The sequence below is a fragment of the Bos javanicus genome, chromosome 17 (genome assembly GCF_032452875.1).
Source record: "Bos javanicus breed banteng chromosome 17, ARS-OSU_banteng_1.0, whole genome shotgun sequence".
NCBI classification, from domain to species: Eukaryota; Metazoa; Chordata; class Mammalia; order Artiodactyla; family Bovidae; genus Bos; species Bos javanicus.
Window position 1 is genome coordinate 43,858,719 of NC_083884.1, and position 27,031 is coordinate 43,885,749.

At 43.4% G+C, this 27,031-nt stretch overlaps 1 protein-coding gene across 1 annotated transcript in view; it reads left to right on the forward strand.

Annotated features, from left to right (window-relative positions):
* The window catches only part of CTSO (cathepsin O), a 95,607-nt gene that overhangs the window by 55,755 nt on the left and 12,821 nt on the right, over positions 1-27,031 (forward strand). The window contains exons 4-7 of the mRNA XM_061385776.1: positions 13,705-14,009; positions 21,354-21,462; positions 22,016-22,155; positions 25,290-25,457. Coding sequence (XP_061241760.1) covers positions 13,705-14,009; positions 21,354-21,462; positions 22,016-22,155; positions 25,290-25,457 — 722 coding nt within the window. The remainder of the gene's footprint in view (positions 1-13,704; positions 14,010-21,353; positions 21,463-22,015; positions 22,156-25,289; positions 25,458-27,031) is intronic.

Consider the following 27,031-nt stretch of genomic DNA (forward strand, 5'->3'; position numbering starts at 1 on the left):
TCAGTGAACTCCAGGAGTTGGTCATGGACAGGGAGGCCTGGCATGCTGCGATTCATGGAGTCGCAAAGAGTCGCACACGACTGAGTGACTGAACTGAACTGAATCTTTCAAAGCCATGAAACTGTGTCATTCTGCAGTTAACTGCTTCGGTAGTTCGGCTGGGAGTAGTTCTCTTTTTCGTATACTTCCTGGACTATAGATTTTTCTGTGATTGTTGAGTGTAAGGCTAGATTTATGGTCAGTAAGAGCCACCCTCATTTATGCAAATTCCACCTGAGGACAGTATTTTTTATTTTTTTAATGTTTGTCCCTCCCTGTAAGTCTTCCTTTTTTCTCACATCTTATCTTTGCAGCACTGTAATTTTTGCACAGGCAATAAAAGTCAAAAGGTATGTAATTGTTTCAGGCTCCATCTAACTCCAGGGAATGGAGAAGTATTAAAACATAAAGTACATTAGTACTAATGACATGCGGAGAATAAAGGATACTAGAATTACTTTTCTTAGATTATGAAAAGGACACATTTCTGATATTTAAAATGGTTACATGAAAGAGAAAGGGAGTTTTAGGCTCTTGCAAAGTACTTCTGTCATGTGAAATGTATTGTTGATACCTATGAGTCCTAGGTTTTTCTAAAATTCTTAAGACTATGGAATCATCCAGAGCTTCCTAGGTGGCAGTAGTGGTAAAGAACCTGCCTGCAATGCAGAAGATTTAAGAGATGCGGGTTTGATCCCTGGGTCGGGAAGATCCCCTGGAGGAAGGCATGGCAACCCACTCTGGTACTCTTGCCTGGAGAATCCCATGGACAGAGGAGCCTGGCAGGCTACAGTCCATAGGGTTGCAGAGAGTCGGACCTGACTGAATTGACTCAGCACAGCACAGCACACATGGAATCACCTTAAGTCTGTGAGAAGAGAACTGGTACTATTTTGCTATGAGCAGTTAATAATGGTTTTAAGATAAACCCATTAGCTGTCACCATAGCACATGCAGTGCAGCAAAGCTAAAGCTTTTCTCTGCTCACATTCACTCAAATGTCAGCCACAAAGAAATGGATTGAAGTTTCTATGGAAACCATTTGTGGTTTCAGTTGTTTCTCAGGATATTTTATTTCGTTAATTGTTTGGAGAAAGGAGATATACACTAGGGCTTCTCACTAATGACATTTTCCCTCCTGGTTATAAGCTGGTGGGTGGAGTTACCACCTTGTCCTTTGTTTTACCACATTTTTGGCAGCCCCCAGTTGCAGTTTCCCTGTGGATGAGAAAATGGAATGAACTACTTCTAAAGCCTACAGATCCTACCCATCAGCAGTAACTGTTCAGAGAGCATCTCTCTTCTCTGGCCTGAAAGGAAATTTGAAAGTCTGGTACCTAGAGATTTTCGTAATGTCTTTTCTCATTCAGGATTTATGTAGTTCCGATTCCCTGGTGGCTCAGATAGTAAAGCATCTGCTCGCAGTGCGGGAGACCGGGATTCAATCCCTGGGTTGGGAAGATACCCTGGAGAAGGAAATGGCAACCCACTACTCTTGCCTAGAAAATTCCATGGATGGAGGAGCCTAGTGGGCTACAGGCCATGGGGTCGCAAAGAGTCAGACACAACTGAGCGACTTCACTTCTATGAAATGTAGCTAATGCAGGACGTCAATACAACTTTGATGACTGTATGAACCCAGTTAGCAACAACAACATTAGGGGATGCATGGTGGGGGAGGATTTTGTGGCATTAATAAATCTTTCAGTGCAAAATTCAAGACCGAAGAAAATAAAATATTTCAATCCAGACATTAGCTAATTAATTGCCTGGAGGAATAGAATCCCCTCCTTAACTGGGAAGAGAAAAGTTAAATAGGAGAAAAGCAGCTCTTCAACCCAGGGGTGATACAAGGACTCGAATACACTATCGTGTGTCATGTTGTCCTGTAATCATATCAAAACATAGAAAACTTGTAGTAGACTACAAAAATATTAATAATAAAGAAAAGTCAACACAAAATAAAACTAAGGAGAAGAAACAACCACAAATGTTCCTTGAAATAACTGAGGGCAATATGGGCTCTGAAGTAAGAGCTTAGTTTACACCTCATCACAACTACTGACTACCTAGGATCTTAAATAATTTTCTTTCTCACTATGCAAGTCAGTTTTTTCATCTGTGGAGGGAGGATGGGAATTCCTACCTTGCAGAGATGTTGTAAGGATCAGAGGTAGGGGGTAAGCATCCTTTTCATCAGTATATTCATTATCTGAAATCCTGAAATCATGAGGTTAGATGTTACACAATTCCCCATATGATGAAAAACATCACTAAAGTACTAATCTCTTATAAAATTAATATCCATTGAAACATTTCCCCGTTTAATACTAGGAGCTCCCTCAGTTTATGCTTGACAAACTTTAGCTGATTAAAGTTTACAAAATCTCACACATCACAGTACTCATTCAATGAGTACTGTAATGCATCTCTTAAGAATGTTCAGAATTTAATAAAGCATTCAAAAATGAGGATAAAGGATTGGAAAGGCTGCATAGCAGAGATGAGAGCCAGACTCCGCTGATTCACATGGACCAGTTTTCAGATGCACAACCTCGAGCAAGTACCTCAACTTTTCTGTGTCTGTTTCCCACGTACACAGCAGAAATAAGGATAATACCATCTCCTACAAGGGTTTGCATGAGGATTCAATAAAGGTAATACTTGTAAAGTACTAGAACAATGCTTAGAAAATCAAAAACATGGGTGTTTATTAAGAAAAAATAAAAGCAAACGAAACAACTCCATAGCAAAGTCATTTTATTTATTTTTATTTTTTAATTGAAATTTAGCTGATTTAGATTCAGTTATGGATTTTTTTTTCCATATTTTTCCTTCTATAGTTCCCTGTGCTACACAGAGGACCTTGTTGTTTGTCCATCCTATACATAATAGCTTGCATATGCTAATGCCAATCTCTCAATCCATCTCCCCCCCCAACACTCCTCCCCCTTGGCAACCACAAGCCTGTTCTCTGTGTCTATGAGCCTGCTTCTCTTTCGTGGATACGTTCATCTGTGTTATATTTTAGATTCCACATATAAGTGATATCCTATGATATTTAATGGCATCCCACTCCAGTACTCTTGCTTGGAAAATCCCATGGATGGAGGAGCCTGATAGGCTGCAGTCCATGGGGTCTCGAAGAGTTGGACATGACTGAGCGACTTCACTTTCACTTTTCACTTTCATGCATTGGAGAAGGAAATGGCAGCCTACTCCAGTATTCTTGCCTGGAGAATCCCAGGGACGGGGGAGCCTGGTGGGCTGCCGTCTATGGGGTTGCACAGAGTTGGAGACGACTGAAGTGACTTAGCATAGCATAGCTTACTTCACTTAGCTAAGTAATCTCCAGGCCCATCCATGTTGTTCCAAATGGTGTTATTTCCTTCTTTGTTATGGCTGAGTAATATTCCATTGTATTTGTGTTACCACAGCTTCTTTATCCATTCCTCTGTCAATGGATATTTGGTTTCCTCGATGTCTCAGCTATTGTAAATTGTGCTGCATAGAAAAATCATTTTAAAATAAAGTAAAATGATTATAAGCTAAAGAAAGAAATCCCAGAAGGTTTATGACAAGATAGTAGAAATAATAAATAATGATTTGACTATCACAGAACTTGAGAAGCATTTGTGAAGCAAAGAACTGGATTATTGTCATACACACACAGATGACCACGTGGGCTGTAGGACCACTTGTATCCAGATGAGGCCTTGGCAGTTGGTTTCCCAGACACACCAGTGGGCCCAGCTCCTGGTGTTTACAGCCTGTATCCTCTCCCTCCCCACCCCCCGCCCCAGACCAGGCTTGGTCTATGTAACCCTGGGCAGCAGCATGCTGTGCAACTGCAAGGTCAGGTCCCAGGAGACGTTGCTGCCTCATCTCAGTCACTCCCTTGCCTGTTCTCCCCACACCTCCAATCCTCACTCTGGAGGAAAACAGCTTGCAGGTCCCATGGAGCCCTGGGAAGAGCCCAGGTGGTGGAGACCTGAGGCTTTTGTCCAAAAGCCTGAGAACTCCTACCAACAGTGATGTGAGCTTGAAATCTCAACCCCAGCCCTGTGAAGCTTTCAGACAACCTCAACTGCTCTCAACAGCTTGTCCGTGTCCACTGGGGAAAAAAGGCACAACCAAAAAGTTGAGAATTATGTTTTATTTGGCAGACATCCTGATGATGTCAGCCTGGGACAGCCCTCTCAGATCACTCTGAGGGACCTCTTCAAAGAGGCAAGGGAGAAGCCAGGGTATATAGGAGCTTTCACAACAAACACCAGGTAGTAGGAACTTCAAAAGATTACTGTTATCAGAGAAAACCAGATATGTCAAGTTAAGGAATTCAGAGCTTTTCTATGTTTGGGAGGATGCAAGAGTCTGGGCTCACTGAATCTTTCCTCTGATGTACACCTCAGTAGTCTGGGGCCAGTGTCCTGTGTTTTCTCAGCCTGAGTCACCCTGGGGTGCTTCAATGTAGGTTGGCTGCAGGACTAACTGCTGGATGGTAGGCAATCTCTGTCCATCCTGTGTTTCCTTAGGGCTCACTGTCAGGGTGGCTGTAATGTGAAGGCTTGAAGGTGACAACATCCTTTGCTTAGTCATATGGCAGGCTTCCTCATTGACATCTGCAACCGCATGAGAGATCCTGAGCCCAAACCACCCAGCTAGGTCCCGCTTAGCTGCTTGCTCCACAGAGACTGTATGAGATCATAAAGGTTAGCACTTTCAGCTACTAAGTTTGGGGTCACTGTTGTGTAGCAACAACTAACACAGAAGTGAAGGAAGTGCCATTTGGTATTATGCAAAGTTAATGAGAAAAATTACCTCCCACATAGATGAAGTATGGATGTGAGAGTTGGACTGTGAAGAAGGCTGAGCGCCTGATGCTTTTGAACTGTGGTGTTGGAGAAGACTCTTGAGAGTCCCTTGGACTGCAAGGAGATCCAACCAGTCCATTCTAAAGGAGATCAGTCCTGGGTTTTCATTGGAAGGACTGATGCTGAAGCTGAAATTCCAATACTTTGGCCACCTCATGCGAAGAGTTCTCATTGGAAAAGACTCTGATGCTTGGAGGGATTGGGGGCAGGAGGAGAAGGGGACGACAGAGGATGAGTTGGCTGGATGGCATGACTGACTCGATGGACATGAGTTTGAGTAAACTCCAGGAGTTAGTGATGGACAGGGAGGCCTGGAGTGCTGCAATTCATGGGGTCACAAAGAGTCAGACACGACTGAGCGACTGAACTGAACTGATTCTAAAAACTAGCAAGCCTTTGCCTGTGTGGATCACAACAAACTGTGGAAAATTCTTAAAGAGATGGGAATACCAGACCCCCTTACCTGCCCTGTGAGAAATCTGCATGCAGATCAAGAAGCAACAGTTAGAACCAGACATGGAGCAACAGACTGATTCCAAATTGGGAAAGGAGTACGTCAAGGCTGTATACTGTCACCCTGCTTAACTTATATGCAGAGTATATCATGCGAGATGCTGGGTTGAATGAAGCACAAGTTGGAATCAAGATTGCTGGGATAAATATGAATAACTTCAGATATGCAGATAACACCACCCTTATGGTAGAAAACAAAGAAGAACTAAAGAGGCTCTTGATGAAAGTGAAAGAGGAGAGTGAAAAGTTGGCTTAAAATTCAACATTCAAAAAACTAAGATCATGGCATCCACTCCCATCATTTCATGGCGAATACTTGTGTAAACAATGAAAACAGTGGGAGACTTTATTTTCTTGGGCTCCAAAATTACTGCAGATGGTGAACTCAGCTGTGAAACTAAAAGACACTTGCTCCTTGGAAGCAAAGCTATGGCAAACCTAGATAGCATATTAAAAAGCAGAGACATTACTTTACCAACTAAGGTCCATCTAGTCAAAGCTACGGTTTTTCCAGCAGTCAGGTATGGATGTGAGAGTTGGACTATAAAGAAAGCTGAGGGCTGAAGAATTGATGCTTTTGAACTGTAGTGTTGGAGAACACTCTTGAGAGTCCCTTGGACTGCAAGGAGATCCAAGAAGTCATTTCTAAAGGAAATCAGTCCTAAATATTCATTGGGAGGACTGATGCTAAAGCTGAAACTCCAATACTTTGGCCACCTGATACAAAAAACTGACTCACTGGAAAAGACCCTGATGCTGGGAAAGATTGAACGCAGGAAGAGAAGGGGACAACAGAGGATAAGATAGTTGGGTGGCATCACTGACTCAATGGACATGAGTCTGAGCAAGCTTGGGAGTTGGTGATGAACAGGGAAGCCTGGCACACACAGTCCATGGGGTCACAAAGAGTTGGACACAACTGAGCATCTGAACTGAACTGAACATGCAAACTTCCATTTTCAAGATAAAAGCTTTTTCAATCACTTTCCCAAAAACCATTTGATAAATAACTTTGATTCCCCTTTAACCTTCAGAGACATACAGTCTGAGAGTTTCTTGCCCCCCTCATCCTCTACTCTCTCCCACTTTCTCTCCTCTCCTCTTATGCTGTCTTTGATGTTTTGGGAAAGTGCAGTCACAGTCCCACCTCAAGGATGGGCACTGACCATTCCTTCCATCTGCTTCTCTTTCCCCAGAATCAAGAGCATCTCACTGTCACTCCTTAGTCTTTTCCTCAGGGAGGTTCATCCCAAACATCTTACTGAAAATTGCAGCCCCACCTGCTCACACTTCTGACTCTCTGTATCCCATTTCATTGCCTTGTAACACATTTTACTGGTTTTCATGTGTATCTTTCCTAACTTGACACCAACTCCATGAGGGCAGGGAATTTTATCACTTTCATCATTTATTTACTAACAGATCCTCATCAACCAGAACCATGTCTGGTACTTAACAGGTGCTCAACATGTATTTGTTGATGTGAGCTTAGGAAGTAGATTTAGTTTAAATGTTCCCCTCCCCCCCATACCAATATTCCTGGGGTAAGGTGGCTATTTTATTTAAATGTTCTGACTCAGTAGGTTGTCAATAAACAGTAGCTATGATCTGAATGCAAACTTCTGTTTATATTAGATTGACCAAAAGTTCGTTTGAGGGTTTGTTGTTTGTTTTTTTTTGGCAAGATGTTGCAGATATGTACACATACACACACACAGTAACTCCCCTAGATATGAACAAGTTCCCTTCCAAGAACATGTTTGTTCAATTTGTTCATAAGTCCAACAAAGTTAGCCTAGGTACCCAACTAATCAGATCAGATCATATCAGTCACTCAGTCATGTCCAACTCTTTGCGACCCCATGAATCGCAGCACGCCAGGCCTCCCTGTCCATCACCAACTCCTGGAGTTCACTGAGACTCATGTCCATTGAGTCAGTGATGCCATCCAGCCATCTCATCCTCTGTCGTCCCCTTCTCCTCCTGCTCCCAATCCCTCCCAGCATCAGAGTCTTTTCCAATGAGTCAACTCTTCACATGAGGTGGCCAAAGTACTGGAGTTTCAGCTTTAGCATCATTCATTCCAAAGAAATCCCAGGGCTGATCTCCTTTAGAATGGACTGGTTGGATCTCCTTGCAGTCCAAAGGACTCTCAAGAGTCTTCTCCAACACCACAGTTCAAAAGCATCAATTCTTTGGCGCTCAGCCTTCTTCACAGTTCAACTCTCACATCTGTACATGACCACAGGAAAAACCATAGCCTTGACTAGACAGACCTTTGTTGACAAACTAATGTCTGTGCTTTTCAATATGCTATCTAGGTTGGTCATAACTTTCCTTCCAAGAAGGAAGCGTCTTTTAATTTCATGGCTGCAGTCACCATCTGTAGTGATTTTGGAGCCCAGAAAAATAAAGTCTGACACTGTTTCCCCATCTATTTCCCATGAAGTGATGGGACCAGATGCCATGATCTTCATTTTCTGAATGTTGAGCTTTCAGCCAACTTTTTCACTCTCTACTTTCACCTTCATCAAGAGGCTTTTTAGTTCCTCTTCACTTTCTGCCATAAGGCTGGTGTCATCTGCATATCTGAGGTGCCTGATATTTGTCCCCGCAGTCTTGATTCCAGCTTGTGCTTCTTCCAGCCCAGCGCTTCTCATGATGTACTCTTATAAGTTAAATAAACAGGGTGACAATATACAGCCTTGCCATACTCCTTTTCCTATTTGGAACCAGTCTGTTGTTCCATGTCCTGTTCTAACTGTTGCTTCCTGACCTGCATACAAATTTCTCAAGAGGCAGATCAGGTGGTCTGGTATTCCCATCTCTTTCAGAATTTTCCACAGTTTATTGTGATCCACACAGTGAAAGGCTTTGGCATAGTCAATAAAGCAGAAATAGATGTTTTTCTGGAATTCTCCTGTTTTTTCCATGATCCAGTGGATGTTGGCAATTTGATCTCTGGTTCCTCTGCCTTCTCTAAAGCCAGCTTGAACATCAGGAAGTTCACAGTTCACATATTGCTGAAGCCTGGTTTGGAGAATTTTGAGCATTACTTTACTAGCATGTGAGATGAGTGCAATTGTGTGGTAGTTTGAGCATTCTTTGGCATTGCCTTTCTTTGGGATTGGAATGAAAACTGACCTTTTCCAGTCCTGTGGCCACTGCTAATACAATTGGCTATATAGTGCTTTACTATAAACAAGGTTTATAAAACTTTTCACACAAATAATACATTAAAAACAGACACAAAAAATAAAGAAAACATTTTTAATCCTACATTACAGTATCTTGAAAAGTACAGTAGTACACTACAACAGAGCTTCCCAGGTAGCTCGGATGGTAAGAAATCTGCCTGCAATGCAGGAGACCTGGATTCAATCCCTGGGTTGGGAAGATCCCCTGGAGAAGGGAATGGCAAACCACTCCAGTATTCTCGCCTGGAGAGTTTCATGGACAAAGGAGCCTGGTGGGTCCATGGGTCGCAAAGAGTCGGACAGGACTGAGGGACTAACACACACACACACACACACACACACACACAGTACAACAGCTGGCATACAGGGGCTGGCACTGAGTGAACAGGCAAGAAGAGTTACTGACCGGAGGAGGGAGAGGAGGTGGGAGATGGCAGAGTCAAGAGTCATCAGCAACAGAGGGCAAGCTGCAAAGTCACTCACTCCTGATGTTGATGCCACAGGTCTGGTTCCTTGATGGATTCAATTCTATCTACCCTTGATAGCTTACAGTCAACAGTGTCAGATTCTTGACCTCCCAAGAAGAAGATTTAGCTTCAGGACCAGGGACCAGCCTTGATCACTCAAGAGCTTCTGTGTAGCAGTTTTATTAAAGTACAAAAAGGAACAGAGAAAGCTTCTGACACAGACATCAGAAGAGAGATGGAGAGTGCCCCCCCCTTGCTAGTGCTAGCAAGAGAGTTATACACTTTTTTAATTGATCACAATAAATCAAAAGAATGTCTCAAGTTTGTAAAGATTTTACTAGATGCACTCCCACAATATACATTTTAAGATAACAGGGTTAGTCAGGTTTTCAGGAAGGAGAAACATGCCCTCAAGCAGGATACATTATTGTTTTATTATCCTTATTAAGGAATATAGGGGAAAAAATGTTTGCCCTTTCCTCCTTGAGAATTCCAGACCCTATCTCCTCCTTGAGAGCCCCAGACCCCTTTCTTCTCCTCCCCATCCCCCTCCAGAACCCTGGACTTCTTATCAACCTGCCTAGGAACTGACTCTCTCACCCTCTTGAAAAAAATGACCCAGTAATGTCTGGGTAGTAGCTCTTCTTTTCTCGTCATAGATGACACAGTAGCACTGGACTGAATTCTGAATGGCTGCTGCAACCTTTGTGCACCATTCTACATTCAGGTCCTAAAAAGCTAACAGTGCCTCCTCAGATAAAGAAGATTCCCCTGCCATTTCCTGTGTCCTGGATCTATTCTTAGCGGTGCCAGCTACGTCACCATTGCTTTCACACTTGCTTCTGGACATCCTGAACTTTAAATAAAGATACAGTCCTACTGTACTCTATACAGTACTGTAGTGAGGGACACAAAAGCACAACGCATGAAGGCAATAATGTACACTAGACATGCGAACTAGTCTCTGTGATTGAACATGTGAACCTATGTTCATGTCTTTGAAAGTTTGCCACTTGAAGATTCCTATATAGGGGACTCGCTGTATATATATTAGCTCGAGTGTCTTACAAGGAAGGTCTAGGTGCAGAACTGCCAGGGATGATATGAACACTGACCTGTAAATTCACCGTTTAAATTAAATCTTTACCACCTACATTCCGAGAGCAATCATCTCGTCATATATGAATAGAAAAAATTTTTCATGTCTTTACTTTTAATACATTATCTTTATTAATATACATTATCTTTTTTTCTTTTTAATTTTATTTTTAAACTTTACAATATTGTATTAGTTTTGCCAAATATCGAAATGAATCCGCCACAGGTATACATGTGTTCCCCATCCTGAACTCTCCTCCCTCCTCCCTCCCCACACCATCCCTCTGGGTCATCCCAGTGCACCAGCCCCAAGCATCCAGTATCGTGCATCAAACCTGGACTGGCGACTCGTTTCATACATGATATTATACATGTTTCAATGCCATTCTCCCAAATCTTTCCACCCTCTCCCTTTCCCACAGAGTCCATAAGACTGTTCTACACATCAGTTTCTCTTTTGCTGTCTCGTACACAGGGTTATTGTTACCATCTTTCTAAATTCCATATATATGCGTTAGTATACTGTATTAGTGTTTTTCTTTCTGGCTTACTTCACTCTGTATAATAGGCTCCAGTTTCACCCACCTCATTAGAACTGATTCAAATGTATTCTTTTTAATGGCTAATACTCCATTGTGTATATACATTATCTTTATTAACAATTTTCCATCAGAGAATAGCATGACTCACTATACTAGGTAAAAACTAAAGATGTAAATCAGAGAGTGAGTCTAAAAAGTCTAGGAGGGCTGACCATGACATCAATTCAGAAGACTCCTAAAAGTCGTTTAGAAAAGATTATAGCAGAAAGACCCAGTAAGCTGCCTGTGTGGCCTGGGTAGCCACATAGGACCCTGTATGAGAGAGATTCATCCTTGTTTTAATGTTCTACTGTTGCCATCCTAAAGTCCTTACTAACATTCTGTTTACACGGGACCCTGCAAATCACGTAGCTGGCCTTAAGCCAGAGAAGACAATATTACTCACTACTGTAACCAAAAGTGGTCCAGCTGCTCACTGTTCAAAAGCCATTAAGGAGGCTGCTACTGCTGCTAAGCTGCTAAGTCACTTCAGTCATGTCCAACTCTGTGCGACCCCATAGATGGCAGAGCACCAGGCTCCGCTGTCCCTGGGATTGTCCAGGCAAGAACAGTAGAGTGGGTTGCCATTTCCTTCTCCAATGTATGAAAATGCAAAGTGAAAGTGAAGTTGCTCAGTCGTGTCTGAACCTCAGCGACCCCATGGACTGCAGCCCTCCAGGTTCCTCTGTCCATGGGATTTTCCAGGCAAGAGTACTGGAGTGGGGTGCCATTGCCTTCTCCGATTAAGGAGGCTAGGTTGGTGAAAAGGAAACTTTGCTTTTGGATTCTGGCAACCTTTGGGGAGGGCACATGCCTGTCCAAAGGCCACCCCACCCCCCACCCTGCCCCCCCCCCCACATATATACTGACAGTCAGGGGGCAAGAAATTTTATAGATGGAGGGAGGGGGCTACATGCAGAAACAGCACAGTTAGCTCTGACCCATCACCTTGAAGTTGGTCATTGGAGGTCTGACCAGTGTCATCTTGTTTGTTTTAGGTACAGTTAATCTTTAGGTTCAGGGTCAGTTTGTTTCCATTTCTTCAGACCAGTTCTCAGAACTGTGGCAGCTACTGTCATGGCTATAGTCTGGTCATCACGCAGTTAACTTCTCTCACCTGGTGGGGGTTTCAATATCTATAAGCAGCTCACAGGCCATGGCTTAGAATATTATCTAAAGCCCTTGAGAAGGAACAAAACGTCCTTGACTTTGCTTACTGACTGAATTATTATTGCTTTGTCCTGTCAGGCTGTTTTCCTTTGGGTCTGCATTTTCCCACTTCTTTGATTAAACTTCTTCTTTGGCTAAAGTTTCTTCACAGACAAAGGCAGACAGAGGTCATGAGGAACAAGAACCAAAGGGCCCTGCTCTGTTTTAGTTCTATTCACTGCGCAAGGAAATGAACAGAGATAGAATGACCAGGAAAGTATGAATTTTCCCTGGGGAAGATACCCCAGCCTTCTCCCCATGTCCCTCCTGAGTTAGGGGAGCAGAGAAACAGCAGCAAGTTTGGTACACTGCTTGCTGTTCCAAACGGGAACCCTGATGCCACCAGCAGCAGGCCCAGGAAATGGTTAGAAAAACAGAATTGGGACCCACTCCCGAACTCCTGCATTACAATTTGCATTCAATGTGCACTTTGAGAAACAAATCTGTGCCCTTCCAAAAGCCATCAGGACACCGATGACAATGCATGTTACAAGTGGCCTGGTCTTCTTGTTACTACTGAACTCAGGTCGCAGCTGCTCGCGGCTTAAAAGCCAAGAGGCAAGTGTGAACAGAAAGGAAAGGTGCTTTAATCAGAAAAGCCGGCAATTTGGGGAGAAGGTAGATTCATGTCTTGAGACGAACTCCAAAGATTTTGAGCAGTGATGGTACGTTTTCAAGGGAAAAACGGAATAGGAGCAGAGTTTCAGTGAGTCAGGGAAGCAGGAGGGTGGGTTCTACGTGGTCCTCCATAGCTGCAGGCTGGCTGACTCTTCAGATGTTATCTTGCCTGTGTGATCCACCAGCCAAGGGGGCTGTTCTGGGTAGAAAGGGAGCCACTCTTTAGCTGATGAATTCTTCATTCTTACCTCTTTTTATCTAGAAGAATCAACAGGTCAGGCTAGGCATGGTGTACATTCAGGAGAGCATAAGTCAGGAGTTAGTTTCGATGCCTAGGGATCTCATTCCTACAATTAGGTTTTTAAGGTTTGAAGGCATAGAAATGGGCAAAAAAAAAAAAAAAAAAGAGCAAAAGAGCCACCTTCATCCTTAAAGGGGACCTTCCACCTTCACCAGAAAATCCTTAACCTGAAATGCTGCCAGATTGGGATGTTAACTGATTTGAACATTACTTCTGTTGTGTCTATGGTCCATTCTCTAGGATTAAGTTGATATGAAGTGAAATGACTTGAAGAGATAAATAAAAGAGAGAAGAAAACATGAAGGATGGGTTACTATGAACTAAGCTGAACAGGGGGAAAGCAGTGTAATGATAATAAGAGGGGGAAAGCTACCTTAAAAAATAACTGATAAACCAAGCGCTTAAAACGCGCTGGGCATCTTACAAAGCGTTTGAAATACTTTATTTAAATTTCAACCCAAATGTAAGAAGTGCTACCTTCAGAAACTGATTTCCAAAGTTTGAACTGGCTAAATCATCAAAACGTGGTGTATTATTTTCACAACTGTGTGTTGTGATACGCAATTATAAACACCTGCTGGAAGAATGTCTGTGTAAATTCACAAGCATTTTGGAATTGGGTTCCTAAAGTCAGGGCCCATCACAAAGAGAAACAGAATTAAGGTCCTTTGGATTCCACTGTCGCCTGCATCCTTCCATCTGAGATGGAAAAGAAAAAAGATAAAACTTCCACTTGACGCAGCAAGTGCAGGTCACACAGCTGTCTGCACTGTCACACTTCCGTGTGAAGAGGCTCTTCTCTAGCAGAAGTGAAACTACCCCAGGGCACGCGGTCCTGGGCAGGTACTCGTACCGAAAATAGCGTGAACCCTACAGTTTGCAGCCTACCCGACATCCGGGCTCAGAGCCGCCAGGACCGAGGGGGCGTCGCCGACTCAGCTCCGCGCCCCGCCCCGGACCCGCCTGCAGGGAGGAGCTCGAAACCGAAGAGGAAGCGCGGGATGGAGCTGCGGCGCCTCTGGCTGCTCTGCTGCTGCTGCTGCTTCTACTGCTGGGGCTCCTGCGCCGCGCTGACCCCGCCGTTCGGCCGCCACCCCGCCGCCGCCTTCCGGGTACCGCGCACGCCGGCGGATCCCTTCCCGCGCTTCCAGTCCCGGGCTGGGCGGGGCGCAGGGGCCGCGCGAGCCCCACCCACTCCCACCCCCGGGGTCGCTGGCCCCTTCCGGTCCCGGGGCGGAGGGCGGAGCACTTGAGCTCCACACCCTGGAGTCTCCAGTATTTTCCAGCCCGGGGCTAGGCTGGGCTGGTCCGAGGTGCCACACTGGCCAATCCCGGCGGTTACCTGCCACGACCTTTCCCGGGGCGAGAAGTGGGGCTGGGGCACCTGAGCGCCACACTAGAGCGGGGTTGGGGGTTGGAGAATCTCAAGTCCCGTCCTGTCCTGGGGCTGAGGGACCACGCGAGTGCCACCCGCGGGGGTCGCTTACCCTGTCTGGTTCCCGGGCTGGGCGAGGGGGCCCCTGAGCTCCACCGCGAGCACGCCCCCCTGTCCGCGGGCTGGAGGGGCCACGCGAGCACCCCCAGAGAATACCTGCGCCGTCCTTTCCAGGGGTGGGGGCGAGGGGGGTGGCACTCGAGCGCCATCCCCAGGGGGTCGCCTAAACTCAGTCCGGTGACTCGCCTGGGTTCCAGACCCGGACTCGTCCCAGGGTTTCCCAGGACAAGCTGACCCACAGATGGGTCCTCCAGGAAGGATGCGTACCTGAAGGTTTATATGATACGTCCCAGGTTGCCCGCTGATGATGTCCAAGGTGGTCCTAATTGAAAGGCACAGCCCCCGGGCGTTCTCTCAGCCTCCCCATTCTGTGCATTTCAGGGACTGGAACCAGAAGTAGTTGGAAGAAGCCTGGCCGTTTTCCGGAGGGGCACACTGATCACCTCCTCCTCAAATAAGAATTTTATCCAGAGCTCAGGGGATCCTGTCCATTTATGATTTTCCTGAACCCGGGCTCCTTGAACTAGCGCACACCCTACAAGTTCACCTAACTTGGTGGAGACTGATTTGGAGAAGGGTGTAGTGTTTAATTTCCTTTTCAGATTATTTTGAAAAGGCTTCATAATCTCAGATGGCACCCCAGCGTTAAAACTCAGGAGCACACCAGTTAGCTGAGTATCAATAAGGTTTTTCCTGAAACCAAGGAAGATGCAAGAGAGAATGATTTAGAGTGGACCTCAGTGTGTTCTATTAATAATATCCGATACTACCTAATAGTTTTAAATTGTGAGAGGTCATTATCATGGTTTAATTTTGCTGTCAAAGTTCATTCATTCCTAATCAGGAAGTATGAAGTCAGTAATCCTGCTGCTTATTGGAGGTGTATTTATTCTTTTTCCTGGTATTTTCTTGAGGTTTGCCAGGGATTCTGAGGCTGTGCTCCCTTCTACACCTCCTGCTGGTCCCCTGGGGCTGCAGTGGGTGGGAAGTGCCAACCTCACCTGAGTCTATTTGTATTTTTGCCCAAACCAGGCTAGATATTTATCTCCTACTTACTGCTCTAGCTTTCAAAACCAGAAGCACTGGTATAATCGCTTGAGAACAAAGGTTTTGTGCTGTATTCTCTTCCTGCCCTGAGTTTTGTGACGTGTGATGGTGAAGTAAATCTCTTTGGGAGAAAATAATCAGTCCTACCTATCCTGGTGATGTGTTCATTGACCAAGAAATAAAAGCACTGCCATCCTCCTCAAAAATATATTTGGGGATTGGAATCACAAGGAGGCCAGAGTAATGAATATATCCTAAATATGTGTTATTTGTATAATTTATAAATATATGTGCATTTGTTCATATTATATAGTTACTCATACTAGAGGCCCTACCCAGACAATGGCAGCTAGGAAATACAGGTAGCTCGTGTCAGAAGTACAAGAGTGCTTGTTGGAAGATAGAATTTCTGTTTTAGGTGGAGGAGGGCAGAGTGATAAAGATTCTCAGCACATTTTAAAAATCTTGAGTGGAGAGAGCCTGAAAAATTTCCAAAGCAATTGCCCCTCGTGGGACTTAACTTCATGAGATGTTGGTGACTCCTTTCCATACTTGGTGGAAACTGTGTTTGAACATCGATGGCTGTTTGAACATGGGGCAGACGACATGAGCAGGTAGAAGGGGCCTTGCTTGAGCATTAGGAAGCCTCCCTCTGCCCCGACAAGAGAGACTAACGTGTGTTGTGACTGATGTTCAGTATAACTCTGGAAAACTTTACTCCTTAAAATTATGTCAGATTAGGAGTTGGTTAAGTTGAAATTCTCTGCTAACCTATCTGGGGTAAATTACAGATTCTAGAAAATTCCCTGGCTCCATAATCAAGTTAAATTTTTAAAAAAAGGTTAAAAATTAAAATAGAGTTATAAAGTATTCTCTGTGTTGTGCTGGGGAGAACCAATAGGTTTTAGGGTGAAAAGTAAACAAATATGGAGGGCCAGGAGCTGTAGTTTTGGGCTCTTTATATCTTATTTAGGGAGACCAAAGACGTCTCATGTCTACAAATGCATTGATGAACAGTGGCTCCTGAAGCATAGCGTGGAAAGATATTCAGGGAACTGCAACTGTTGACACAGTTGGAGAAAGGGTCTAATTGATTCACAATTTTTTCACAATCTTAGGTTCATGATGAAAGATTTTGTCATCCCTGCCTTACCTGTTTTCCTAAATTCGAATATTCCGTGAGTAGAAGTTAGGTGGCATCTGTGATCCTTGCTCACAAACTGTAATTCAGTCACTGTTGGGTGAAGACCAGGCCCCTCCTAGGATGATTATGGGATGCCTCTCAGGATAACTGACCGGGAAAGGGGGAAACAGCACCCAGCCCCCACCTTTTCACTCCTTAGAAGCTTCTGGTGCTCAGGAAGCCCCTGCTCTTGTTTTGGCCTGTTCCTCAGGCTGGAACCCAGCTGTGCACTGACCTTTACTCATGCTCCCTATTTGACCAAGAGTAGCTGGTCTCCTGACCACTTTGGGGCTACAAACCCATTAAAGGAACCAATGATAGTTGTATGTACTCACTTCAGAATAATGTTTATATGCCAGTGCACATGTGATTTTGCCTACAATTTCAGAAGCTTCACGTTTAAAATGCTTACGTTAATGATACATGTGCCAGTTTTAAAAAAATTAAATTATGCATACTTGGAGGCATGTTTCTTTAAATAGATCATTTTACGATGAATGATCCTAAAGAATGAGCCACAGACGTTTGCTATTAACAGCCCTTGAAGATCTGGATTATTTCCTCCAAATAAACTTTATCCAGAACACTTTAAACCACAATTTTCATCTAACTGAAACATTAAGAGGGTGAAATTGATGTAAGAGACTCTTGTTCATGTGGTAATTTCTAATAGTTCTAGCCTAATGTATATACTGCCAAAATTAAAATATACCAGAAACTTGAAATCTTGGCTCAAAATTTATTCATTCGTTCATCTGTCCATCTATTTATCTAGTACTTTAATATTTACTATATATAATGTGGGCTTCCCTGGTGGCTCAGATGGTAAAGTGTCTGCCCACAATGCGGGAGACCTGGGTTCGATCCCTGGGTTGGGAAGATCCCCTGGAGAAGGAAATGGCAACACACCCCAGTATTCTTGCCTGGAAATCCCATAGACAGAGGACCCTGGTAGGCTACAGTCTATGGGGTCGCAAAGAGTCAGACACGACTGACACATATATAATGTGCTGACTTAAAAAAAAAACAACAAACACAATATAAGAGTCGCAAGTTAAGTTTTGTTTGGGGCAAAATGAGAACTATAGTATGGGAGACTGCATCTTAGATAGCTCTGAGAAACTGCTCCAAAGAGGTAGCAGGGGAGTTCAGTATATATGTAATTTTAGTGAAAAGGGAGTACATGCAATCAAGCACATATTTTTTTGCAGAAGGTTTCTGCTAATCATGAGGAGCAGATGTCATCATGTAGGAGATGCAAGAATTGGGCTCATAAAATCGGCTCCTGAAGACACCTGTCGAAGAACTGTCCTGCCAACTTTTCCTTGAGAACAGGGCGTATCATTTCTGATCTTCACACAGAACTTATTTCAGCGGGTATTGAAGGTCAGCAGCTGCAACGGCACATGATTTAATCCTTGTAGAGGAAGATGGCAAGCACCTGTGGCAGGTGCCAATTTGTACTTGATAATGAAATGGTCTAGGTTTTCTGATTGATTCAGTGGGGAATAAGACCCAAATGGATTCTGTTAGAAGTTGGCCTCTGGTCAAAGTAGGCATTTCATCAATTCCTCCCGTCAGGTTGATCAAGTTTCCTTTCATTCACTGCTGAGAGTCCTTATGAAAGGATTATGAATTATGCCAAGTGCTTTTTCCACATCTATTGAAAATATCATATGGTTTTCCTATTTTTATTCCATGAGTAGAGTGTATTATGTTGATTGATATTCAGATACTAAACCAATGTAGTCTCTTTTAATGAACCTCACTTGGTCATGATCTATTGTCTTATAAATTTTTGATTTTGATTTGCTGATTTTTTTTTTTTTTAAGGATTTTACATCTACAGTCATGAGGGCTATTGGTGTATATTTCTCTTGCCATGAGGTGTTTCTTGTCTGGTTTTGGAATCAGGCCTTATATAACCAGTTGCAAGGGGTTCCCATGAATGTGTGTGTACAATTGGTATTGGCATTTCTTTTTTAGTTATATGGAATTCACCAGTGAAGCCGTCTGGGCCTGGGGTTTTCTTTGTGGGATGATTTTCAGTTAGGAATTTAATGACTTTAGTTGATAAAAAGTTGTTCAAATTCTCTATTTTTGTTGTATCCAGATTTGGTGATGTATGTCTTTCTTGGGAGTTGTCCATTTTGCATAGGTTATCAAACTTGTTGGCCTCAAGTGCTTAAAATATGATTCTTCTAGTGCCTGAAGCATCTTTGTGGCCCTTCTTTCATTCTCAATAGTGGTGATTTATGTGTCTTCTCTTTTTTCTTTTTTCTTTATCACAGGAGTCAGGACTGAGAAAGTGCAGGGAGGGGCTCAGGGAGAGCATCTGACTAGAGCAAAGCTCTAAGCTGAGAGAAGGGGGGAAAAGGGCCTGGGGGATGTGCCCTGGACACCTTGCAGGCCAGGGCAGAGTCAGGAAGCCGTGGGGATGCATTAATCACAAACCAACCTTCAGGGGACCCCCTTCCCCTAGTAGGACACCTGAGTGCTTGGTCATGGGCCAGGTTGTGGGAACCTGGGCCTCCTTGCTGCAGTCTGTCTGTGAGGCCCACCCTCGTGGCTGCCATGTACTTTCCCCTGCATCCATAAAGGTCCTACACCCTCAGGAGCTCCATCATCCCCCCAACTCACAGTGAAGTCCAGGAGATGCCTTTAGGACCAAGGAACCCTCTGAAATGCTCAGCAGTTTACAGTCACTGGCTTATATTTGTCACACACTCACTTTGTAGTTCAGTTCTATTTTTAGATGTATACATCTTCTTCCCAAATTAAATTCAAAGCCTTGCTTCATCAAGATTATCTTTTGAATGCCTGAAACTCGATAACTGTTGATAATTTCATAGATTAGCAATCTTTCCACGTATGCTCAGTAAGGAAAATACAATCATGATAAATCCCAGGAATAATTTGCTTAAAAATAAACAGCTTATGCCATTTGTGGCAACAAGAATGACCCTAGAGATTATCATACTAAGTGAAGAAAGTCGGACATTGAAAGACAAATACCCATATCACTTATTTGTGAAACCTAAAAAATGGTACAAATGAACTTATATATAAGCCAGAAATAGACTCACGGACATAGGAACCAAATTTATGGTTTCCAAAGGGAATGGGGTTGGGGGAGGTATAAATTAGGAATTTTGAATTAATGATATACACTACTGTATATAAAACTGATAACCAAAAAGTTTGTATAGCACAGGGAACTATATCCATTATCTTGTAATAACCCATAATGGAAAACAGTCTGAAAAATAATTATATATACATATGTAAAAAAACATAGCTTAGAGCTATCAAGGGCATGATATATATAAAATATAATTATGCGTTATTCAACAAAAAGTGCTAATTAAGCATCTGTTGTGTGCCAGGCATGTGCTCAGTGAGGCGAAAACAGTGATAAATAAGACCAGCCTGGCCCTCATTTTGCTTATAGGTTTATGAGACAGACACACAATAAGCATATAAGTGAACAAGCAAGTTTAGAGTAGCTGAAGATAGAGACTTAATGAATGGTGGTCTCCTGAAGTTGTATTTACTCCACAGGGTTGGTTCAGTTAAGTTCGGTTCAGTCGCTCAGTCGTGTCCGACTCTTTGTGACCCCATGAATCACAGCACGCCAGGCCTCCCTGTCCATCACCATCTCCAAGAGTTCATTCAAACTCACGTCCACTGAGTCGGTGATGCCATCCAGCCATCTCATCCTCTATCGTCCCCTCTTCCTCCTGCCCCCAATCCCTCCCAGCATCAGAGTCTTTTCCAATGAGTCAACTCTTCGCATGAGGTGCCCAAAGTACTTGAGTTTCAGCTTTAGCATCATTCCTTCCAATGAACACCCAGGGCTGATCTCCTTTAGAATGGACTGGTTGGATCTCCTTGCAGTACAAGGGACTCTCAAGTCTTCTCCAACACCACAGTTCAAAAGCATCAGTTCTTCAGCACTCAGCTTTCTTCACAGTCCAACTCTCACATCCATACATGACCACAGGAAAAACCATAGCCTTGACTAGACACACCTTTGTTGGCAAAGTAATGTCTCTGCTTTTCAGAGTTGGTTAGTACTAGCAAATTGAAGCTTGTTTGTGTAAAAGATGAGCCTAACATACTTATCAAAAAATTCAAAGTGGAGGAATCTGTAAACAAGGATCTAATTTTCTCTTCAGACAGACAAACCGAGCCATCTTCTTTGGACATTTCTAGGATTGAATCTCTTTCCCAAAGCCTTTTACCCAAATGAAATAGAGATCTCTGTAAAGCCCAGATAGAACTACACTGATTTATCCATTAGTTATTTATTCCTTTTTTCATGCTTCATTCATTGTGCTAAGACAAAGATAAAGATCACATAAGTACTTACTGGTTACAATTCCTACTAGTGTCTGGTATTTATTTGCAATTTATTTTCTTTTTTCCACTATGTTAAATAAGCATATTTAGTGCTTTCAAAATGCTTGGTAAAGAGGAATTATAAATGGATAAGACATTCCTTTCCCAGCCTCAGAAATTATTCCTGAAGTCAGATAGTACTTTTAATGCAAAACATTTATAAATCTAATCTATTATCTTAGATAACCTTTCATTGCGATCCACAGGAAATAAATAAAGCTTTTACTTTTGCATCTGAAAACTATTTCTAAGTCAATTATATACACATTGCTCCAGAAAGTTAACATAGGTGATAGAAATTAGTATGTTTTTTTTTTTTTCTTCTCCTAGGAAAGTCTTAATCGACAGCGATACTTGAATTCTTTATTTCCTCATGAAAACTCCACTGCCGTCTATGGAATAAACCAGTTTTCATATTTGTTTCCTGAAGAGTTTAAAGGTATGGGCTCTGGGGTTATTAGCTGATTAGTTTCCTGATTTTAATTTTTTTCCTTAATTTTTGAGAATCTTCAGTTGTGAAGTTAGTAAACTGAGTAATAGTTAACAGTAATTAAATGCTTAAAAGTGTCAAGCAAGTACCTGGTGCTGACAGTTGGAGAAATAAGTTCATGGCCACTTTCTTCTAATAATCACTTAAGAACTAAATACTACCAATTCAGGCATTTTCCTGTGGCTCTGAGGAATAGCAACTCATCCCTCTTCCAGTTTTCTATGCTATTTCTGTTCAAGACCCCCCTGGTTATGATAAAACAGATGATGTCAATTATACTCATTTTTTATTGGCCTGCTTCTGTCAAACCATTTCATGTGACAACCCAGCCCTATTGGAAGAATTCTCATCTTTTATAGCTTTTGTCTACTCCATTCCAATTATGGGAAATAATAAAAGGCAGACTTTATCAGAAGCTCCACTGTTTCTGTTGAAACATCCCTCTGAAAGGAATCCCTGTAATATAATGTTGGTTGTCCTTTCATCTTGTATGTGTTCTCAGCTATTTATTTAAGAAGCAGCCCTTCCAGGTTTCCCCGATTTCCGGCAGAAGAGTACACATCCATCTCCAACCTGTCTTTGCCGTTAAGATTTGACTGGAGGGATAAGCATGTCGTCACCCAAGTGAGAAACCAGAAGACGGTATGTCTTAGGTTTTTTGTTTTTTCTTTTTTCTCTTTAATCACTTTAGGATGGGAGTCACTTTTGGGATCAAGTTCAATCAAACTTGTGATGGAACCATCCTTTCAGTAGGTAAATTCACACCTCAGTCATCACAAAATGATGAGAAGAGGAGACCACCGCCAACCCTGGAGAGGGAGGCGCTGTTAGGCCCAGCTTCACTCGGGGGCTGAGCTCTGCGGGTGTCCCTCCCTGCCTGCCTGGCCCCCACTCAGCACACAGACTTGGGGCTGCTGCCCAGTGTCACAGTTCCCAGGACTCTGCAGAACAGAGGGTGGAAGGCTCAAGAAGGTGAACTTGACCAAGTTAAGTAGCTCCGAAGAGAAACAACTTGAAATCAGGTGCCTGGTCCCTCCCTGAACCCTTGGGTCTATCCCTTGAGCTCCCTCAGAGACCCTGCCCCCAGCCCTGCCCCCAGCTCTCCCCTGCACAATCACACACGTTTTATCTGTGGTCCTTAAAAAAGCTGTCAGATCTGCTTTGATATGACATAGACATTCCTGGAAATTACCAACTGTGCAAAATCATAAAATGGAAATTAAAGGGATTGTAGGAGAAATGAGGTTAAGACTTCGCACTAAAAAATTCATGACACATTAAAAAAAAAGAAAAAGAACAAGAAAGTAGTAAAAGTAACAGCACAGTTTTACCGGTGTTAAATGGTAAAGAAATGTGTAAGTCCTGAAGTAAATGCAACCATTAACCACCATGTGATATCACTTATATGTGGAATCTAAGATATGACATGAACTTATCTACAAAACAGAAACAGACTCACAACACACAGAACAGACTTCCTCTTGCCAGGGAGGAGGGGTATAAGAGGATGTAGTGAGAGTTTGGCGTTAGCACATGCAAACTATTACATATAAAATGGATAAACAACTAAGTCCTACTGTACAACACAGGAAACTATGTTCAATATCCTGTGATAAACCAGAATGGAAAAGAATATGAAAAAAGAATGTGTGTGTTTATGTATAACTGACTCACTTTGCTATACAGCAGAAGTTAATACTATATGTAAATCAACTATACTCAATGAAAAGATAAATTTAAAAAATGCAGCCATTTACCTTGCAGAAGTCCTGAGTGTGCCTGTGAAGATATCTGGAATCAGAGGGAAAGCAGAACCCCAGATGTTGGTGGGGTGCTCATGGCCCACAGTGAGCCATCTTGCCAGCACACATTCGAGAACAGGTGCGTGTGCCCTGCACCCCTGCCAGGCACAGGGATGGCAGCTCACCAGGAAAAGTTGATCCCTACAGGGATGTGGTCTCAGTGTGTCTGCAGTGGGAACCTCAACAGGTCATTCAGTGTCCTCTTGTAAGACCAGCATTTTGGATCCAACAGTTCCCCAGTGACCATCGCATTAAGATGAGATCCTTTTTGTTTCTCAGATTCTGTATTTGTGGTTGTGGATAGAAATTACCACCATATCATGTGCTTTATTACTGGGTTCTAATGAAGAGTGATGCAGTCTGAAACCCAATCTATCCAGGAAGAGCTTACGGTGTCTTAAAGTAGAACTTTCATTTAGGAATCTTTGTACTAAAGGAAAGATGTTTTGGAGCAGCCACCACCCTCTTGGAGCAGCAGTAGGTGGGTGACCTGAAGCAACCTGCATTTACCTTTCTCAAGGAGTGCAGAGCCTGCGGTAGCATCCCTTAGTGAATGCTGTACTCTCCACATGCCCTGGAGCTAGAGATGTAGGCCACATGAGATCCCTCAGAACTTCACTCCACAAGGACCACCAGCTGCCCTTCCTCTCTTTCCTTCAGCACCTGCTGCTGCTGCTAAGTTACTTCAGTCATGTCGGACTCTGTGTGACCTCATAGACGGCAGCCCACCAGGATCCCCCATCCCTGGGATTCTCCAGGCAAGAACACTGGAGTAGGTTGCCATTTCCTTCTCCAATGCATGAAAGTGAAAAGCGAAAGTGAAGTCACTCAGTCATGTCTGACTCTTCGAGACCCCACGGACTGCAGCCCACCAGGCTCCTCCATCCATGGAATTTTCCAGGCAAGAGTACTGGAGTGGGTTGCCATTGCCTTCTCCGCCCGCAGCACCTGGTCCCAGGATTAAGATGGTTCCACCCAGTTTCAAGTCCCACTCTCATCTCTACCTTTCCTGCGATTCTTCTTTCTTATGTGAAATTCTTGATTCCATTCCTTTCATTCCTTTGTTCTGCTGCTACTGCTGCTAAGTCGCATCAGTCGTGTCCGACTCTGTGCAACCCCATAGACGGCAGCCCACAAGGCTCCCCCATCCCTGGGATTCTCCAGGCAAGAACACTGGAGTGGGTTGCCATTTAGTTTAGCCAATAAAAGCAAGTTAAGAGACCAGAGTCAGAAAGATTGTTAGTGAGTATTTCAATGAGGAACGATTACTGTGGGTTCCTATAATTAGGACATTACCTGTGCGGTCATAATCCTGTTGAGCTAACAAGTCATTCATCCATGTCCTGTGCTTGTCTGTTAATGAGAACAAATATGTACCATGCACCCCTGCTCTGCTCACCTTTTCCCTGCCTTCTGCCCTTGGAGGGGAGGTGTTGGAGGGCAGAGCAGAGTGTCAGGGGAGAAGCACACACACACTTTTTCATATTTTTTCCATGATGGTTTAATCACAGGATATTGAATATAGCTCCATGTACTGTACAGGAGGAACTTGTTGGTTATCCATCCTATAAGTAATAGTTTGCATCTGTTAATCCCAAGTTCCCTGTCCACCCCTCCCCCACCCCCTCCCCCTTGGCAACTACAAGTCAGTTACCTATGTTTGTGCTGACTTGTTTTTCTAAAAAGAACATCAGTCCAAGTGTTTTCCTAATCTCTAAAGTTCACTTTTATTTTGCAATGTCTAACTTGCAATAGTGATACTACCAATTTACCTTTAATAAATAGTATATTTTGATGCTTCTAAGAGAATTTAATTGAAAATCAGCAGGATTGACATTTACATTCTGTAGGCCTCCAGATTCTGCTCACATGATTTCATCATTTGTGTTGTCAGAGATGTCAATGGACGTGATTTGCACATTGTTAGATAACAAATATCATTCTATCTCTGTTTCTGTCATCATTCTATCTCAGTGTGGTGGATGCTGGGCTTTCAGCGTGGTAGGTGCAGTGGAGTCTGTGTGTGCGATAAAAGGGCAGCCCTTGGAGGTGCTGAGTGTTCAGCAGGTGATAGACTGTTCTTACAGCAACTACGGCTGCAACGGAGGATCCCCGCTCAGCGCTTTGTACTGGCTCAATAAGGTGAGTGGCTCTGCAGTCTTTTAAGCTGCTTGTTTACTGTGTGTTCAGTCTGTCATTTACTAAATAATATTTTCAAGTTTGAAAATGTAGCTAACCAGAGCTTGAATTAATCCAAAGATTTCCCATATATCTGACTATGTATATCTAGAAAAGGGGTCTTTAGGAGGTTATTGAGGTTAAATGAGGTCATAAGGGGCTTCCTTGATGGCTTAGCAGTAAAGAATCCTCCTGCAATTCAGGAGACACAGATGTGGGTTCAATACATAGGTTGGGAAAATCCGCTGGAGGAGGAAATAACAACCTACTCCAGTATTCTTGCCTGGAGAATCCCATAGAGAGAGGAACCTGGCGGGCCATGGTCCATAGCATCGCAGAGTTGGACACGACTGAAACAACTGAGCATGCACACACAAGATCATCAGCCTGGGGCCCTAATTTGATAGGACTGTGACAGAAGAAGAGAATGAAGAGGGCAGGGTCTCTGTCTCCCGTGTGAGGACACATTGAGAAGGTGGCCATCTGCACCTCAAAGAGAAAGTTCTCACCAGACACTGACCCTGCTGGCCCCTTGACCTTGAACTTCCAGTGTCCACAACTGTGTGAAAATAAATGTCAGTTATTTAAGCCCTCCACCCCAAAAAATAAGAATTGCTTCTGTGTAGGTCCGCCATCGCAGAAGGCAATGGCACCCCACTCCAGTACTCTTGCCTGGAAAATCCCATGGATGGAGGAGCCTGGTGCTGCAGTCCCTGGGGTCTCTAAGAGTTGGACACGACGGAGCAACTTCACTTTCACTTTTCACTTTCATGCATTGGAGAAGGAAATGGCAACCCACTCCAGTGTTCTTGCCTGGAGAATCCCAGGGACACAGGAGCCTGGTGGGCTTCCGTCAATGGGGTTGCACAGAGTCGGACACGACTAAAGCAACTTAGCAGCAGCAGCAGGTCAGCCATCAAGAGAGAAACCAAAGTGTGAAAAATCTTACCTGCCATCTGTGTTCAGAAAAATATTTATGTTTATTCCCTAATATTACTTGGTAATTGCTTTTTTTGCAGATGACCCATCTTTTTTTAAAGATGACAGCGTATGGTTATTCATTTCCATAGAACTTCTGAATGGGAAAGACTAGGGATCTCTTCAAGAAAATCAGAGATACCAAAGGAACATTTCATGCAAAGATGAGCTCGATAAAGGACAGAAATGGTATGAACCTAATAGAAGCAGAAGATATTAAGAAGAGATGGCAAGCATACACAGAAGAACTGTACAAAAAAGATCTTCACGACCCAGATAATCACGATGGTGTGATCACTGACCTAGAGCCAGACATCCTGGATTGTGAAGTCAAGTGGGCCTTAGAAAGCAATACTATGAACAAAGCTAGTGGAGGTGATGGAATTCCAGTTGACCTCTTTCAAATCCTGAAAGATGATGCTGTGAAAGTGTTGCACTCAATATGCCAGCAAATTTGGAAAACTCAGCAGTGGCCACAGGACTGGAAAAGGTCAGTTTTCATTCCAGTCCCAAAGAAAGGCAATGCCAAAGAATGCTCAAACTACTGCACAATTGCACTC